The sequence below is a fragment of the Rousettus aegyptiacus genome, unplaced genomic scaffold, assembly GCF_014176215.1.
Source record: "Rousettus aegyptiacus isolate mRouAeg1 unplaced genomic scaffold, mRouAeg1.p scaffold_m13_p_15, whole genome shotgun sequence".
Classification (NCBI taxonomy): Eukaryota; Metazoa; Chordata; class Mammalia; order Chiroptera; family Pteropodidae; genus Rousettus; species Rousettus aegyptiacus.
Genome location: NW_023416290.1, coordinates 21,121,612 through 21,136,467, shown reverse-complemented (window position 1 = coordinate 21,136,467; position 14,856 = coordinate 21,121,612). Strand labels below are relative to the sequence as shown.

The 14,856-nt window shown below is 33.7% G+C and overlaps 2 protein-coding genes across 4 annotated transcripts in view; both read right to left on the bottom strand.

Annotated features, from left to right (window-relative positions):
- PXDNL (peroxidasin like) overlaps nucleotides 1-11,619 on the bottom strand; it is a 435,474-nt gene extending 423,855 nt beyond the window's left edge. Inside the window, 3 exon segments of the mRNA XM_036232726.1 lie at nucleotides 2,825-2,871; nucleotides 2,874-3,323; nucleotides 11,572-11,619. Of these exon segments, the coding sequence (XP_036088619.1) occupies nucleotides 2,825-2,871; nucleotides 2,874-3,323; nucleotides 11,572-11,619 (545 nt within the window).
- PCMTD1 (protein-L-isoaspartate (D-aspartate) O-methyltransferase domain containing 1) overlaps nucleotides 9,743-14,856 on the bottom strand; it is a 63,167-nt gene continuing 58,053 nt past the window's right edge. For all 3 annotated transcript variants that reach the window (XM_016152827.2, XM_036232852.1, XM_016152817.2), the window contains one exon: nucleotides 9,743-12,870. In XM_016152827.2, coding sequence (XP_016008313.1) covers nucleotides 12,509-12,870 — 362 coding nt within the window. In that variant the 3' untranslated portion in view covers nucleotides 9,743-12,508. The remainder of the gene's footprint in view (nucleotides 12,871-14,856) is intronic.

The window sequence follows — 14,856 nt, the reverse complement described above, 5'->3', positions numbered from 1 at the left end:
CTAATTTTGAAAGATTTGCTTTATTAAAATATGGAGTAAGAGTTTCTAAATAGTAGTAGACTATTTGGTAAATAATATTTGCTTTGTATGCTCAATGATATCTTTGTAGATGAAATCAAATTAATATTTGGGAGAGTAGTTTTTCATTTTTTTAAACTTAAAACCCCGATTAACCATAAACAGCCTTTAAGTATAGTGAAGTTTTCTTATCTATGGTTGAGGAAAATATTTTCTGTATTTAGATTAAAATTTTAAAAACATAAAAAATCAGGGAAATTATAATACTCCTAATTAATACTTACTAAACACTTTGGCTATTTATAGTGTTAAATATGTTATTTACATTGTTAACATTATATGGTGACAATACATATATATTTAAGTATGGTTTAACAAAACCTCTTGATTCTGCTGTTAGGGGGAAATGTATGTAGCCAGGCCCCATTTGTCTCAGCTTTCAAAAGTTGATTGGCTTTTTGTTTTCAGATTTTTATTTTAATGCAGGTAAGTTGTGGTCCTTCATGATATTGTTAACCTGAAAATGTAGTCTTATGTCCAAGATTTTTGGCCCATAAAAAGTAGTGTACCAGTTTTTATAGAGTTTACATGTATTTCTCAGTTTTTATACCATCTCTCTAACAGAATTGACAAACTAAAGGTCCGGGGCTAAAAGTAACCTACAAATATGTGCAGTTGGGCTTTCACTTTTAAAAATTTAATTAGCTTTGGGTAGTGAACACGCAATGCAATATACATATGATGTATTATTGAATTGTACATTTGAAACCTATGTAATTTCAATGTCACCCCAATAAATTATATGTAAAAATTAATTAGCTGCTAATATTTAAAAATCAGAGATTTTTATTTTGATATCCATATTTTCTTGAAAAATCTAGTAAGCTTATCAACAGTAAGGCCAAATGTCCACAGGACAGCAATCAGCTCAGTAACTCTCTCTCTCTCCTCATTTTCCCCCATAGACTCCAAGCTCAAGGTCAGCTTTTGTCCATCATTCTACTTACACAGTAGTTAATCTTCCATTTATCCCACTTCCCTCAAATACTTTACCAGCCAATTTCCTGTAGGTCCAATTTGTAGCTCCTGTCCTTAATTGTAAACATAATAATTAATAGTTGTAAAAACTTTTATAGTGCTTGGTACAGCCTGATACTTTCCTAAACATTTAACATGCTTCGACTGATTTAATCTTCAGAATAATCTTAGAAGGTGAACATTATTAGTAACTCCATTTTACGGATTAGGAAACTGAGACACACCAAGAAGTTGAGAACGAACCCAAAGCAACATTCATTTTACCAGTAGTGCCATCAGGCTCACAGACCGGCATTAGCCTTTAGCTCCACACACGCAGAAGGCTTTTCACAATGACATGGACAATGTCCTCTTTTTTCCGTTAATTATCTCCAAAAGACAATGTCTAATGAATTCTATCATTTTTTTCTTTGAAACACCTAAGAAGCAAAATCTTAATCCAGATTGGATTTTAGATAACATTTTATTTACGTCCACAGCATTTGAGTAGACAAGCCATCCTGTCCCTAAGGCTTTGTTACTGTCTACCAGAAACATTACAAAAGAACAAAGAAGTGGATACAAGGTACGAAGGCCCCTCTAGGGCTGTGCTACCTACGATGCAGTCCCAGGTTCAAGAAATTGCCCTGTTAGACTAAGACTTATATTGATATTTTCAAACATATACCATTAACAAGATGCTTAATTAAAATTACTAAGATGATGATGGACCACATATATCATTTTCCATGCAACTATTAACTACCAACTTCAACTTTTCATTACCAAGCTAAATCCTCATTTAATGATTATCACCAAAAATATACAGTGCTGAGCTTTTAATCATCTCTTATCTCAAAATTCCAGAAGTCTTAGGTTTTTTTCCCTCTGTTCAAGAATGAACTTGAAAAAGCAAAAGCAGTTCTCTCTTCCATGGACATGACATCATCTGCAAAAACTTTATCTTGGGGCAGTGAACCCTTTAAATCAGTATAACTTTTCGGTATTTTTTTCTTCTCTCATGGTGTAAAGCTTGAAAATTATGATAATAAAAGATTTTTACATCACACATATTATTTAATTTAATTTAAATGTCAATTCAGTGATACCGGTTTATTTTCCCATATTAAAGACAAGGAAGAAGGATGTGAATCCAGGCCCATCTGAGTCCTAAATTCTGGTTTATTCTACCATCCCATAATGCCTCCTAGGTGCTGATTCATTGTTAGTCATTGATCAGTAAGGTTTCTATGCACCCAGAGTTCTAGTGGACCATTGGAGGGTCTGCTTTGGAAAACCAATAGTGTTTCAAGCGCTTCAAGCTGAGAACATCACCCACCTGGGAGGCACACACAATACAAAGCCCAAAAATAAACAAAAGAAATGCAATTTGCCAGCAGGTAATAAATTGGAACCACATGTAGAAGCTAAATTAGTTCTTTCCAAATGGGACAGACACATGCTGACCCAATTAAGAGTCTGAAAGATTTGAGAGGATGAAAGGTAATAGAGAACCTATTCAGGAAAATTACTGAAGAAGAAAGATGAAAATTCTCAATGGGGAGTTCTGGAAGATGTTGGAAAAAAGAACTGCACCTCGGGCAAATATATTTATTTCAACTCACCATTACTCACATTTTCTAGTCTACCAGAGCAGAAACACGAAGTTGTTTGAAAAGTGAAAAATCTCTTTCAAATATACAAGCAGTGAGCATCGAGAATCCTAAATTAAAAGAACGTCAGAGAGCAATGACACAGCGCAGAACGGGGAACCACCGTGTTCACTGGCAGGGCTGCGGTCTGCTGCGGTACCTGAGGAATGTGACCCAGCGTCAAGACCACATGCTGCGGACAGCGCGCTTCAAGCCCAGGCATTGGCTAGGGCAGGGCAGCCCTGGCAGGCACCACGTGGCTGGGAGAGAGCAAGTGGTCCAGCTGAGCAATCTGGGCTCTATTGTTCCGTTCGCCGCTGGAAGCGAAGCAGCAAAAGGAAGAGCAGCAGCAGCGGTGGTGGTGGTGGTTGCTGCTGGGCTGTGCCGAGCTTGGGAGCCCTGGCTGAGTGTGTCTCCCAGGGAAAACGCAGCCCCTGCCCAATCCAGGAGGATCACATTACAGGGCCGAGGGCACCAGGCAGCTGTAGAGGGAGCTGGACTCCCAGGGACTAGGAGAAGCTTGTCAGATTGCAAAAGCCTCTCTGTGCAACATATGTACTCTTTAGGCAACAAAATGCAAACAAATTTTTCCGGCTTCCACTGCACATTGTATGTGAGCTCCGGCCTTTTTAGCCCCTAGCTGTCCTTTTGAACCTTAAGTTGATTACTTTTTATTTATCAAATCCATACTGAGCAGCTTTTGGTCTTATCTGATAACATTACCAAATCTTAAAGGGCAGGCAGAGTTCTAATTAGTTGATCTGGGAACACATAGTCTTTCCCAGTCTCCAAACTTTGTTCTTGAAAAATGGTTTCATTTCCTTCTATACATTCTATTCTATAGAATTTCATTCATACAGGATTCAAACCAGTTACTTTGGATTTCTTCCTTTAATATTTAATGTTTAAAATTATGTTTAAATCTCAAACCTCATATGCCTACTTGTAGAGGAGACAGACTGATAGACAAACATGTTAAAGTATGTAAAGCAGAACAAGGCTGAAACACTTCTGAACTCGGTGGCGCTGTTGGCTGGAATCTCATTTTTCATGAACAGTTTTAACTGGCCACATTTCACTAGAGGGAATGGACTCTCTCCAGGGACACTGGTGAAAACAGCTGCCTTCTTAAGTTAAATGTGCATTTTTTGATCACTCTGTAAACAGATATTTGAGAAAGGTTTTTGGTTTTATCTTTAAGGACTGAAAATCTCAAACAAATCTCATCCCTAAACTAGCACTTTTAAAAATGTAAAAGTAACGGAAGAACAAATTAAAACTTGGATGGTCCAATTTAGGCAACAATCTCAGATAACCAGACAAGACTACGAATCTAGTAAGTGGAGTGCTAGTGTTGTCAAATTGCATTAAATTTTATAGTCTTTTTCCCCAGTAAATTGTCAGGTTCTTTACATTCTACTATAGGTGAATACTGCCCTCTTTTGGCAAAATGTTCAAATTTAAATACATGAGGCTTTTGATTAAAATGAGATCAGAAGAAAAAAATCTCCATGAACAATTTAACATACATTAATCTTTAAGTATGTTTGACATTGTTAATGTCTTTTATTATCTAAGTATAGCATTAACCAAAAAAAGCCAATTTCTTCTTAATTTCACTCCTACAATTACTATGCTCTTGCCAATGTTTGTGATTTTGGAGTACTTGAATGAGACATGCGCAATTGTGCATTATGTTTTCAGTTCAAAATATAATAAAATTTGTATTCATAGAGATTTTCTTCCAGAAGGGAAAACTAAACACTTCGTACTTTAAAACCCTAAGTTGACATTCAATGAGGAAAAAAAAATCTGATTACCTACTCTGGGTATAAGGTGAGAACTGTAAGGCACAGAGAATTAAATGCATAACACAGCCACTATAGAGACTGTAGGTTTGACAATGCCCTGGGACAAATCTCCATTAGAAAACTAATATACGTTCTAGATATTATAATTTTGTAATGCATCAACGTGTTCAGTGTGATAAGACATATACAAGAATCCAAAAATAAAGTGAAAATGAGGAGCCAGAAAGGTAAGTAAGCAGTAGGCTGGTCCAGCTCAAGTATTTGCTTAACCAAGTGAAATTAGCTTCAGATATTGGGATAGCAGAGGTACTGGAAAGAGAAGAAAAAAGCTCTTTCCTAAATGGGGAGACTTAATTGGAAAATCTGCCTTTCCATCAAATTCGTTAAGGATAAACTAGAAATAATCCACCTTAGCCCTTTCCCCCCATCTACCCAGAAACTGCACGGAAAATTACCCATTTCAAATCTTGCTGTGGGGGAATAAAATCTCCATGGAAATGTAATATCACTAAATTTTTTATATGGACTTCCAGGTCACTCTACCTAAGTGGTTAGAAAAACTTAAACCAAGAATTTAAAGGGATCATAAGCTAGCAGTGCTTCTGGCAAGAATGAACCAAGTCTCTAATAATTCTCACCATTATACACCATTACTAATGTTTATCTAATCAACGTTTAATTAACTTTACTCGCACATTTACACTTTTTCCTGCTCATTTTTTCCTTTTTCAGTAGTTCATCTTTTTGAATTTCTTTTAATGAAAGACTGCAGGTAGCTAACTTATAAAGTTCTATAATACGAGCTCAGCTGAACTCCACAAAATACAAGAAAAGTAGAGTTATGAAACTAGCCATCAGAAACATAATGAACATAAGCTTACCTACTGGTATTCAAATATTGGAATGAGATATAAAATATAGTTAGGTTCAATATGTTTAGAGAATTGGACATATTTGAGTAGAAAATTAGAAAACCAAGCGGATTTGAAAAAGCAGAACTAGAAATAAAAAATTAACATGTTAAAACTGTGTAAGGGTTTAATAGTAAATTTAAAGCAATTGAAGGGAGAATTAGTGATTGGAAGATATATTTGAACAAATTATTTACAATTCAAGCTGAGACAAAAACTTGAAGCAATATTTGTAAGGAAAAATAAAAGACCAAGAATTTCCAGATCTGATGAGAGACCAAATCACACAGCTACAAAATGCCAGGTAAGATAAATACAAATATAAACACAAATACACACACACACACACACACAATTTACACACATACATATACATATACGTATACATATATATTATACCTAAGCATAGTATATGAAACTAGAGAATTATCAATGCCAAGACAAGAATATTAACAATAGCAGGACAAAATCTTTAAAGCAAAAAGACAGAGGATATCAAAGGAACGGCTGGCTATCAATTGACTTCCCTAGCTACAATGAGATCCAGAATGTAAAGAAGTAACTCCATTGTCTCAGAGAAAATACTCTCAATCTAGAAGTGTTTAACAAATAGACATATTTTATTTTCAGACAGACGAAACTAAGTTAGCTACCTGCAGTCTTTCATTAAAAGAAATTCAAAAAGATGAACTACTGAAAAAGGAAAAAATGAGCAGGAAAAAGTGTAAATGTGGGAGTAAAGTTAATTAAGCGTTGATTAGATAAACATTAGTAATGGTGTATATAATAGAGGCTTAAAACTTTAGAAATAAAACATATGATTCACTAGCATATAATTCTGAGGTGGTGACTTCAGAATTAAAGTGTTCCAAAGTGCCTTGTATCACTTAGGAGGGAGATAGGGGTGTGAATAACTTTAGAGTTTGATAATTTAGATGAGTATGAAAATGTTGAGGATAACCAATAAAAGAGCAGAAAAAGAGAATGGACAAAAACATAGGAGAACAATAATCCTAAAAAAATTAGAAAACAAAAACATAAAACAGATGTATAGCACATTATTCTGTAGTAATATTCAGAATGAATGCATGAGTGGAATGCTTCAAATAAAATTCACTGTCAAAACATTTTTAAGAAACTCAACTATATGTCATTAATAAGAAACACATTTTAAACATAAGGATACAGAAAAGGTTGGAAATTAAAAAAGATGCAATACTAACTAGATACAATAGCTACTAACCCAAAGAAAACCGCTATAAACAAAGAATATAGAGTCCCTAAATGTTAAAGGTTCAAATCACCAGACATAGCAAAGCTAAAGCTTAGAATCATCACATCAAAATATACAAAGCAAAAACTGAAAGAACTACAAGGAATTGATATTTCATCATCAAAGTAAGAGATTTTGCTAAAAAACTTGGTGTAACACACACACACACAAGATGTTTAGACTATATTAGGTTTTAACAATACAATTTAAAATGATTCAGCTAACATTTATAGAACTCTACTCTGAACTGCACAAATGTGTGTGTGTGTGTGTACATATATACGTGTGTGTGTACATATATACGTGTGTGTGTACACACACGGCACACCAAGCCATTTATTAAAAATGACTATATAGAGGCAATAAAACAAAAAATAAGGGTTCTCTTGTTCATTACTTCTATTCAGCACTATACTGGAGGCCCCAACCAACAAGTCTGGCAAAATAAAGAAAACCCAAAGGAAAAAATGAGCTATCTTTATTTAAAGGTGACTTGATTTTCTATTTCTTATAGAAAACTTACAAGAATCATAAGACTATGCTAGATTTAAATAATGTACAGAAATCAATAAGGAGCAAAATATAATTTTAATGAGTACAATGGCATTGAAAAGTACAAAATATCTACAAATAAAGCTAATAAAAGAGGTCAGAGATAAAATTGTATATTATTAAGATATTTAATAAGACCTAAACAAGAAGGAAGTACCATATTCATAAATTTAAGGACACCACATCATAAATATGTTAATTCTCACACAAATTGATCTAGAAATTCGATGTTATTCCAAAGGAAATATCAAGAGGATTGTGTGTGTGTGTGTGTGTGTGTGTGTGTGTGTGTGTGTTAATCTCAGAAACTGACTCTAAAATGTATATAAAAGTCTAAGGGTCTGAGTAGCCAAGAAACTTCTGAAATATAAGTTGAAGGAACTTACCTTACTAGATCAAGAATTATTATATATTTATAGTAAGACAATACAGTGTCAGTAAAGGGGTCAATATATCAACTAATAAAGCCTAGATACAGACCACAAACATAAGAAAACGATTTATAACAAAGTTGACATGCAGTTCAGAGATTTTTCAAAAAATGGTGCTAAAACAATTGATAAGGTAAAAGAAACTGAACTATTATTTCTCACCTTACATGGAGAGCAATAGCATGTATGCTATTGACTTAAATGTGAATGGCAAAAATCATGGGACTTTAAGATATTTAATAAGAATTAAATAAGAGGAAGTACCATATATATATTTATATTTATATAAATATACTTACATATATATATTTATGCTAATTTTTTTCATGATCTTGGGATTGAGGGTATGAGAAGATGAATTGAACACAATCAAAACTGAAAATGCCAATTCATCAAGACACCACAAAAAAGGGTGAGAACAGAAACCACAAACCGAGAAAAAATATTTGTGACATATTTAACTGAAAACGGATCAATATCCAGATTACAGAAGGAAATCCTACAAGCTAATTTTAAAAACAATCAACCAAATAAAAAAATTATGAAATACTTGAACGGGAACTTTATAGGAAGAAAACCTAAAACCAAAAAACACTTATAAAAAAAATCCTCTTTAGTAACAAAGCCCATATATCACTTCACACTACCAGAGACAAAATTCACTATCAAATGTGAGTATATGAAAAAATTGAAACATTTAAATATTGCTAGAAAGAACATATAGTGTTATATACTATTTTGGTAAACAAAAATGCATAATCTAGTAAAGGCGAATATAAACCCATCCCATGACCCAGTACTTATCCTAGATATATACACTAAGACTCTTGCACATGTATAGCCACAAGACATATTGAAGAATGTTAAAAATTAAACTTTTTGAGGGAACAAGTGTCCATCAATACTAGAATGAATAATTAAACTGAGTTGTGAATGTAAGTAGCCTAAGTATATACAATATGGATCAACCTCAGAATGGTAATGTGGAATGAAAAAGTAATGCTGCAAAAGAATGCATACAGCATGATACACATATATAAGCATGCATGAAGCCAAATAATATAGTTTACAGATACAAGCACGTGATAAAATACTATAGCAAAAAGCAAAGTAATGATAAACACAAAAGGGTTACCCATGAGGAGGCAGGGATTAAGATGAGATTGGGAAGGGGCACAGATAATGGTAATGGTAATCAAGCCTCATAGTCAAAACACACATGTAAAGCAGATCCTCAAAAAATGTCATTTCCTTCAACATCATTTTGTTATGAGAAAAAAATTGATTCCTGGCAGATTCTGTTTTCTGTGTGTGCTCTGGTTTCTTCCCACACTGCAAGATGTGCATGTCAGGTGAAATGGCATGTCTAAATTATACCAGTGTGAGTGTGTGGGTGTGTGTAGTGCACCCTATGATGGAAGGATGTCCTGTCCCACCTCGTGCTCTTGAGCTGCTGAGACAGACTCTGGCCACCCACAACTCTTAGTTGGAATAAGTGGGTTGGAAAAGAAAGATCTTATTTCCATTCATCTTCTTAAATGTTTCACTCATATCTCAATGTTCAATATCAGTGTTTGGGTCTTTATTTAGAAGTGTGTGACTAGAAATGGTAGCAACTTAACTCTTTATATCAATTATCCTATAAAATTGGTTTCATTATTCATCATTTCAAGTCAGTTTCCAAGAACTTATCAACGATGCTGTGATGACTTGCCGTATTTACATGTACGCTGAATTATTCCTTGTACTTTACACATCTTATGAATACGCTTCAGATCTACTGAATATTTTATAAAAATAATTTTTTAAAAAACCCTACACTCCTCAGAGCTGGCAATAGTGAAAAGGAAATTGGTTAGAACTTGGATGGGAGACTACCTAGGAAGACCACACACTGCAGGCGTAAAAAATAAAAAATAAGGGACTGTAAGCTGACAAGGTCCTTGCAATCTTTGAGGTCAACCAAGGGTTGCCTCGCCTAAAAAGAAAATACAGATAATTGTAACTGTAGTTCAGCATATATCCATAGTGTAGAGGTTTTCTAAATTAAAAAAGAAAAAGCCAGGTCACTGGAGAATTATGCTTAATTATATGCAATTGTTTATTTAAAATAATTTTCCAAGTCTTCCCATAGTTTAACAGGTTTTGCTTTTATTCCCTCAGACAGCTAGAAACCAACGCTTACATTTTTCATATTTTATTTTAACCGCCGTATATGCCATTTTAATGACATTTTCCTTTATTAATACTAGAATGAAATATATTGACCAATAAGCAGTGTAGATTTATTTTCTTAGTAGTTATGCTGCCACTGACAAACTTCTTGGGATTTATCAGATGCTGAATGCTATTTCGAGCTGACTCCAACTAGCTGTCTGACTTAGGAAAATCATGCTACTTCCTTAGGCCTACTTTCTCTTGCAAAATAAAAGACTGGATTAGATTATTTCTATTCTTTTATCTGGCTGTAAAATTACATGAATATACTTCTCACCATTTTCAATTAATTCTACTTCATCTTTGCTACTTCTCCACTTATAAAGCACAATTACCTATACTCAAGTAACATGAATGCATTAAAAAAATAAAAACAAACCCCAACGCATTCTTAATCATTCTAATATTCCATTAATAGATAAATTTCACTTGAATTTTCATTTTTTATTTCTACTTCTTTAAAGTCACAACTGTAAAATGAATGCATTGAAAAACGAAGATACATTTCAATGACCAAAAATATGCAATGATCATGAAAATCTACTTAATACTTTGCCAAGGTCAAAAGAAAAAAAGATATGAAAGAGTTAATCTTCAAATTTATCCTTAACAAAAACTCTCTCCTGAACAGTTAAATTATTATTTAAGAATATCAATGTTTACATATCTGGATCACAGCTCCAAAAACAACAGTCTGTGTGTGTCTGCACACATGCACATGTGTATGTGTGTATTGTGTGTGGGGGGGTAATAGATAAAAATACCTAGTCACCAGGAACTCAAGATCAAAATTCTAAAACTAACATTTAATTCAATATGAAATCAACATTTCTAATAGATGATGACTTATAAATTTTTTTTTCCTTGATATAAATGAGATGGGGCATTTTTAAATAACAGCTTAGTAATCATCTGAGAAAAATTATGGAGATACTCCCAACTCATAGCCTCTGTCAGTCACTGGTATAAAACAAATAACCTTTCATGAAATTACTTTCACATGACTAAAATATCCTCATTTACTTGGGATAACTCATACTTAGACTATTTCAAATACTTTTTGGTAGATGTATAGAATTACCAGAGCTGAAATTTTTGAAACCATCTATGTATTACTAATAGTTGAATCTTTGCTGAGAGATAATAATATCTTCACTGTACACTGATTGGGTTTCCTTAAACATATTTGAACAACTATTGTAATAGTGATGCTGGTGGTAATAAATGATAACTCTCAAATTTGTCATTTTAAAAATATGTAATCCTTGTAATACTATTTACTAAATATGTTATACATGTATACCTTCTGAATAAGGAATGACTGTTTTCAGGCCCTAATTGGATGAAAAGAAACTAATAATGGCATTCACTACCTGTGTTATCACTGATAAGCTACAATTAACATTCAAATGATGGATAGTTTAAGTATGTGACATTAAGCAGAAAATGAAAATTGTCATTTTACCAAAAGATATAACAAGAAAAACATGGGAAGAAATAAAATGAGCACAACATAGGTCCCAAAGATTACACTATGACTCTAAGCTACATACAATTTCTGTGAATATTTCTTCTGCTACAAAGATGCATTTTAAAGCAAATGTAGGCAGGCTAGCTCAGCCCTACCTTGCCACAGATAAATACTCAGGTGAACTAGAAGTTCCACTTGCTAAAGTGCACCCTGCTGACCAAATCTGCACTGGCCGTACTACCAAACATGATCCAAGAAGTGGCCATTCCTGGTGCTTATTCACTCACCATCTGTGCTATCGACAGTCATAGAACAATGGATTTTTTTAAACTAAATACTTTATACAGTATACTACAGAAAAAAAAAAAATCCTAAATATACTATCTTCTAAAACTCCAGAGAGTAATATAACCTCATTATTTTTAAACACTGAAAATGTAAAGGGTCCATACAAATTAAGAGTTGTATTAAGTATATACTTTTTACTTTATTAATCACTTGATGTGCTCTTAAAATCTCTATGAGAGAAGCAAATATTTTCCCCATGTCTTTTGGCAATAGATTCAAAAGCAAAAGTAGCAGTGCTGTTGAATTCCATGAAACTTTTTTTAAAGCTAAATTATTCAGTATCGGTATTGTTATTGCACTCATATATGCCCGGAATACATCTATAGCAACTCAGCAATAGTGACTGCAAAAAAAAGTATGGTAAGTGAGTCTACAAAGTATTTGATTTCATTAGATAAGAAAGTTTTCATAGAGGAAATGCAAATAACTGCAATTCAAATAAGATCATATATCCTTAACAATTATTTAACTTTATATAAAATTAAATATAATCCTCACGACTACAAATCTGTAAGGAATCAGAAAAGGATTTATAGTACACAGTCTTGACTATTGTTGCATTCCACTCTTGAAGTCACTCTGAGTTAAAACAGTAATTTTTCCAAGATTTAAAGAAAAATATATTTTATAAAAGGATTTTTTAAATCACTGAATACATTATTTGTATTACTAAGACAGAAACAAGTTATACCTTTTTCCCACTATAATTCGCTCTGAGAGAGACTGCTCTCGCTTTAACTTCTAACAAATGCTACATTTTCAAGACTAAAGGAATTATCAGTAGGCATTCTTTCTTCTTGATTTAAGTTATTTTTCTCTAAAATACGTCAAGTAAGCTTTTAAAGATTCAGGGAGGGGGAGCTTCATAATTTTTTCTCTCAGTAAATTCTGAGGAGGCTCCTCTGGTTTCATGGCTTCACTGTTATCTTCCTCTTCTTTGTTATCTTCTTCCATTTTTTCATCCTCCTCACTGTCGAGAGGCTGAGGAATAAGCTGATTACCCACAAATACATAAGTGTTAATTCTCTGTTTAACTCTCTTTCTTTTCCTTTTGGGTGGAGCCCGTTGAGGAATCCCCTTGGCCTGCATCTCATCATTTATGAAATTTCTAAGTGTGCGTCGAATGTAAATACGAGCCAAGTCCTGTAGATTCCTGACAGCACAGGGGGCTAAAACAAAAAAAAACAAACAATACACACAAAACATAAATAAAACATATTATTCATTTCTTCACAGAACAATATATATATATACATATATATTTAGTGAATGTTACAAAACAAAGAAAGTATAAAAACTCTGACTTTCAAATAACAAAGATTTCAGGTTGCTTCCCAAATGCCAATCACCATTCTAAGTACTGAAACAGTAGACAGTACAGAGGTTTTTTATGTACAGATGTGTGTGTCTCCATGTATATTCATAAAAATTCTTTGGAAGGAAAAAATAAGAACTTATAAACAGTACATGAGAATTAAATAGGGGACAAGAACGGTAAAGATTTTTACCATATGTACTTTTTTATACTTTTTGATGTGAAAAAGTCTATTAAAAAAAGCTCAAAGGCAACATTCAAACAGCTGCCTCAGTCTAAGCTCTTAAAGCTATGATTTTATATACAAGCCTGTGTGTGTGTATGTCACAAAGTTGAAATACATCCTTTACGCTTCACTCTCATCTCTCACAGATAAATGCATAAATAAGCCCGAGAACTACATACTCTTCTTTGTAGCCTGTTCCAATACTTTATACATAGATAAATAAATTCTCTAGTTTTTACCTAAAGTTCATTCTCCCCTGGGGAAATTAAACTATTATCTAAGATCTTTCTCAAACACCTAAGCAAAACAAAACACAACCCTCCTCAGTTAAACAGCACCAAAAACTCGTTTGTTTTTTATTTCTTTACTTTTAGTATTCTTTTCTGCATACCTCCCTTCCAAACTTGTTATAACATTTGAAATCCTGCCTTGTTTAGTTACTTGTATACAGTCTGTCTTTGCCATCAGACTGCAAGCCTTAGGAGGGGAGGAGCTGTGGTATCTCTCCTTTGTACGCCCCATAAGGCCCTGTAGGAGCCAGCCGTGCACAATACAGCATCCTACCCAAGGCTCACGGCAACAGCCTACCATACCCAAGTACCTGGGGCTATGGCCAATCATAAACTGAATACGCCCTGCAATAGTAGATGCGGCTTATCCTAAAACCCCAGAGTAGGAGATCTTTTAGACCAATTCAAAGATCTCTCAGCATTATTAAATGTGAAGAAAAGAAAAACCTTTTCTTACAAAATTGTCTTTTTTCAACTCCCTACTGAAACCTAAAATGGAAAAGGATTCCAAAGATCTATACTGGGTAGGCTTAGCTTGAAACCATTTTTTTTTCTGTTTGGACCTGCACCCAACTATATGAGATGGAAACTAAAACAACACACAACAATTTGAGTTCAAGTCCTATTTCTGCCGATGATTAGTTTTGTGAACACAATAAAAACAGATATGAGATCTCATCCCTCATATGTTAAAATGTGTAAAATATCACCTACTCTGCTTACCCCCTCAAATTGTTCATTAAGTTATTTAATATTCATTCAACAATTATGTTAAAATATATGCCAGGTATTGTTAAAGAACTATATGCTAGAATTGTTAAAGTTACACAGAGTGGATGATTTAGCCTAAGAAAGTCCCTGATTTCATGGAGATTATATATTTGGGGGAGCGGGTAGATGGGAATTAATTATGGAGGGAAAAAACATGGAATATGAAAAAAAAATCCATCAATGATGTAGAAAGTAACATCAGGGTATGGTTACTTTCAACTAAGTAGTCCAAATGATCTCCCTTAGAGTCATGTCTGAGCTAGGATCTAAATGACAAGATGAAACAGTCATATAAATATCTTGAGGCAGAGGGACTATCAAAGCCCTAAGAAGTAAACAAGCTTAGCAGATTCAAGTAGCTAAAAGAAGATTAGTGTAGATAAAGTGTAGAGAAAGAAGAAAATAATAAGAGATCTGATCATGCATGGTCTTGTAGGCCTCGATAAAGAATGCACACTGTATTTGTCATGCAGCAATTGAAGGGTTTTAAGAAGGCAGAGGTTGTAATATAAGGAAAATGACACTCTGGCTCCTCTGTGGAGTATGGATTCTA